The following is a 2,385-nucleotide window of genomic DNA, read 5'->3' on the forward strand; positions in this document are numbered from 1 at the left end:
AAAGTAGATTTACATTTATTTAGCTATCTCTTTTGCATTCATATATTAACAGTTTAGATCTTAATTATAAAAAGATATGAAACCCTTATTCTATGCTAATTTAGTTAATTATAAGATAGAAATTTAAATTTAATAAAATGTTTTGTAAGAAATTTCAAGTGCCTACGTGATAAGTGTAAACCTACTAAGGAAAATGCCCCTTTTATTTGAATATTATGCACCCAGTATACTTTGCAAAGTGGCTGGCTTTAGGAAGGACATCCAGCCATAGAAACCATGCCAGAACAGACAATGGGAGCCTAGTGCAGCCCTCAGCCTTACCAGCTTCTGTAAAACCACCTAACCCACTTCAGCATGGAAAACGGACATTAAACGATGATGATCATCATCATGATCATCATCATCATAATCATCATCATCATAATCATGATGACTCGTGTTTGTATGTTTGTATCTCCTTGTCTTGATATCATGTGACAGTTGCAAATGACTGTCACTATTTTACAAGCAGTATAATTTATTTCCTATATTCTGCAAGAATACATCTGGCCATGGGGAAATATTACTTTACTTGGAAACAGGTGATGGTTAGCAACAGGAAAGGCATCCAGTCAGAGAAAAATTTCCCCAGTAAACTCCATCCAGCCCATACTAGTATGGAAAAATGGACACTAAAAGGATGATGGTGATGAGGACGACGATGATGACGATGATGATGATGATGGTGATGATGGTGATGATAGTATTTATTTCAGTTCTCCACATGAAGTTCAAATCCTGCTGAACGGCTGAAGTCAACTTTACCTTTTATCCTTCCAGAGATGATAAATAAAGTACCAGTCAAGTACTGGGGTCAATTCTTCTTTTTCTTCTTCTTCTTCTTTCCCCTTCCTTTTTTCTTTGAATGGGCTACATTGTGCAGTAAGACGGTTCATGGAGGAACCCCTCACCACAAACCTTCCAGAAATGAGGAATGGTTGAGTTCTCATAGAAAAAAATGAATGATATGCAACTGGTTGAAACCATCCAAGGATAGACCGATGTGCAGGACAGTATGGGAATAAAGAAGTCAATATAATTCACTGTTCCCTCCTGCTGTGGCATTGTGTTCATGTTATATAAATCAATATATACAGGCTTATATGACAGTGGCCATAACTGAAGATATTCTGAGTTCAAAGAGTGACAAATGAATAAAGACAAATTAACCAATTTTCCTTTTTAAATTTTCCTGCGATTAATAAATTAATTATTATATATATGCTGGTTTGTTTGACAATATCCTCTTCCTTAGTTGAGCCATTCAACCACATTTCAATCAAAAGAAGAAACGAAAAAAAGTCACTGGAAATAAAAAGCGGAACAAAAATGATAAGACAGATTACGTTAGGTATTATTTAATGAAAGGTTGATATTTTAATTTAAATATAAATCATGACTGCCGAACTAAATCGTTGTCATATTCTTTTACTACTATATTTGCGCCGATAGGACAAGCTAACCATCAAACCATCTTCCAACTGATTCAAGTCAGTTGACTAGCAGTCGAAATGCAGTAGACTTCTTCCTTTAGTATGACGCATGCGTGTAATTAAGGCGAGGCTCGGGACGTGGCGACATACGCAAGCCGAATCGGTTTTACAGTGTGGCATTTTCAGACAGATTTTGTACACCATTTGTGGCTCCCTAATACAACTTTTACTGCTTTAGACCCACCTACAGGGAGATACAATGAGTTCCACGGGAGAGTTTGGCAATCCTCTACGTAAATTCAAGCTTGTTTTCTTAGGAGAGCAAAGCGGTAAGTATTATAAATTATGAAACTGATTTTCTCAGCTTACAGAAAAGGTGGTTACTAAGTAGGGGATCATTAATCATTTATTCCTCCGCATTCTCTCTCTTTCTCATTTTTATTTTCTCTTATTCATTTCCTCACCCTCTCATTCATCAATGGAATTTTTTCAAGTGTTCACTTTCCAACCACATCCACCTAGATCTAAAGCATTGTCTCTCCATAAATGTTATTTCATTTCCTAATGTGAGGGTGTGTTGTGTCAATGGCAATGATTGTATATTATGTTAAGTCTGGTGTTATTTCATTTCTAAATTACTTCAGTTCGGCCATGAAAATAAATGGGTGTCTTCTCTGTTGGAATTACATTTTTCGCACACAACAAATGACATTTCAACTGTCAGAGCCGAATCGATTATGTACAGCCTCTTCATATATATTAATATTTTCATTTCTACATCGAATGTTCCTTTCTTACATTTTATACCAGTCATTTTAACCAATTGCCAAAGATATTAATTATATAAATCCGGAAAATGAAACATCACTAATTTCAAACACCCCAATTTAGTTATATATATATATATATATAT

At 35.2% G+C, this 2,385-nt stretch overlaps 1 protein-coding gene across 1 annotated transcript in view; it reads left to right on the top strand.

Moving 5' to 3' along the window:
- The first annotated feature begins 1,572 nt into the window (after positions 1 to 1,572).
- The window catches only part of LOC106876560 (ras-related protein Rab6), a 158,661-nt gene continuing 157,848 nt past the window's right edge, over positions 1,573 to 2,385 (top strand). Inside the window, exon 1 of the mRNA XM_014925533.2 lies at positions 1,573 to 1,801. Within this exon, the coding sequence (XP_014781019.1) occupies positions 1,732 to 1,801 (70 nt within the window). The 5' untranslated portion in view covers positions 1,573 to 1,731. The remainder of the gene's footprint in view (positions 1,802 to 2,385) is intronic.

Source organism: Octopus bimaculoides, chromosome 19, assembly GCF_001194135.2.
Source record: "Octopus bimaculoides isolate UCB-OBI-ISO-001 chromosome 19, ASM119413v2, whole genome shotgun sequence".
NCBI classification, from domain to species: Eukaryota; Metazoa; Mollusca; class Cephalopoda; order Octopoda; family Octopodidae; genus Octopus; species Octopus bimaculoides.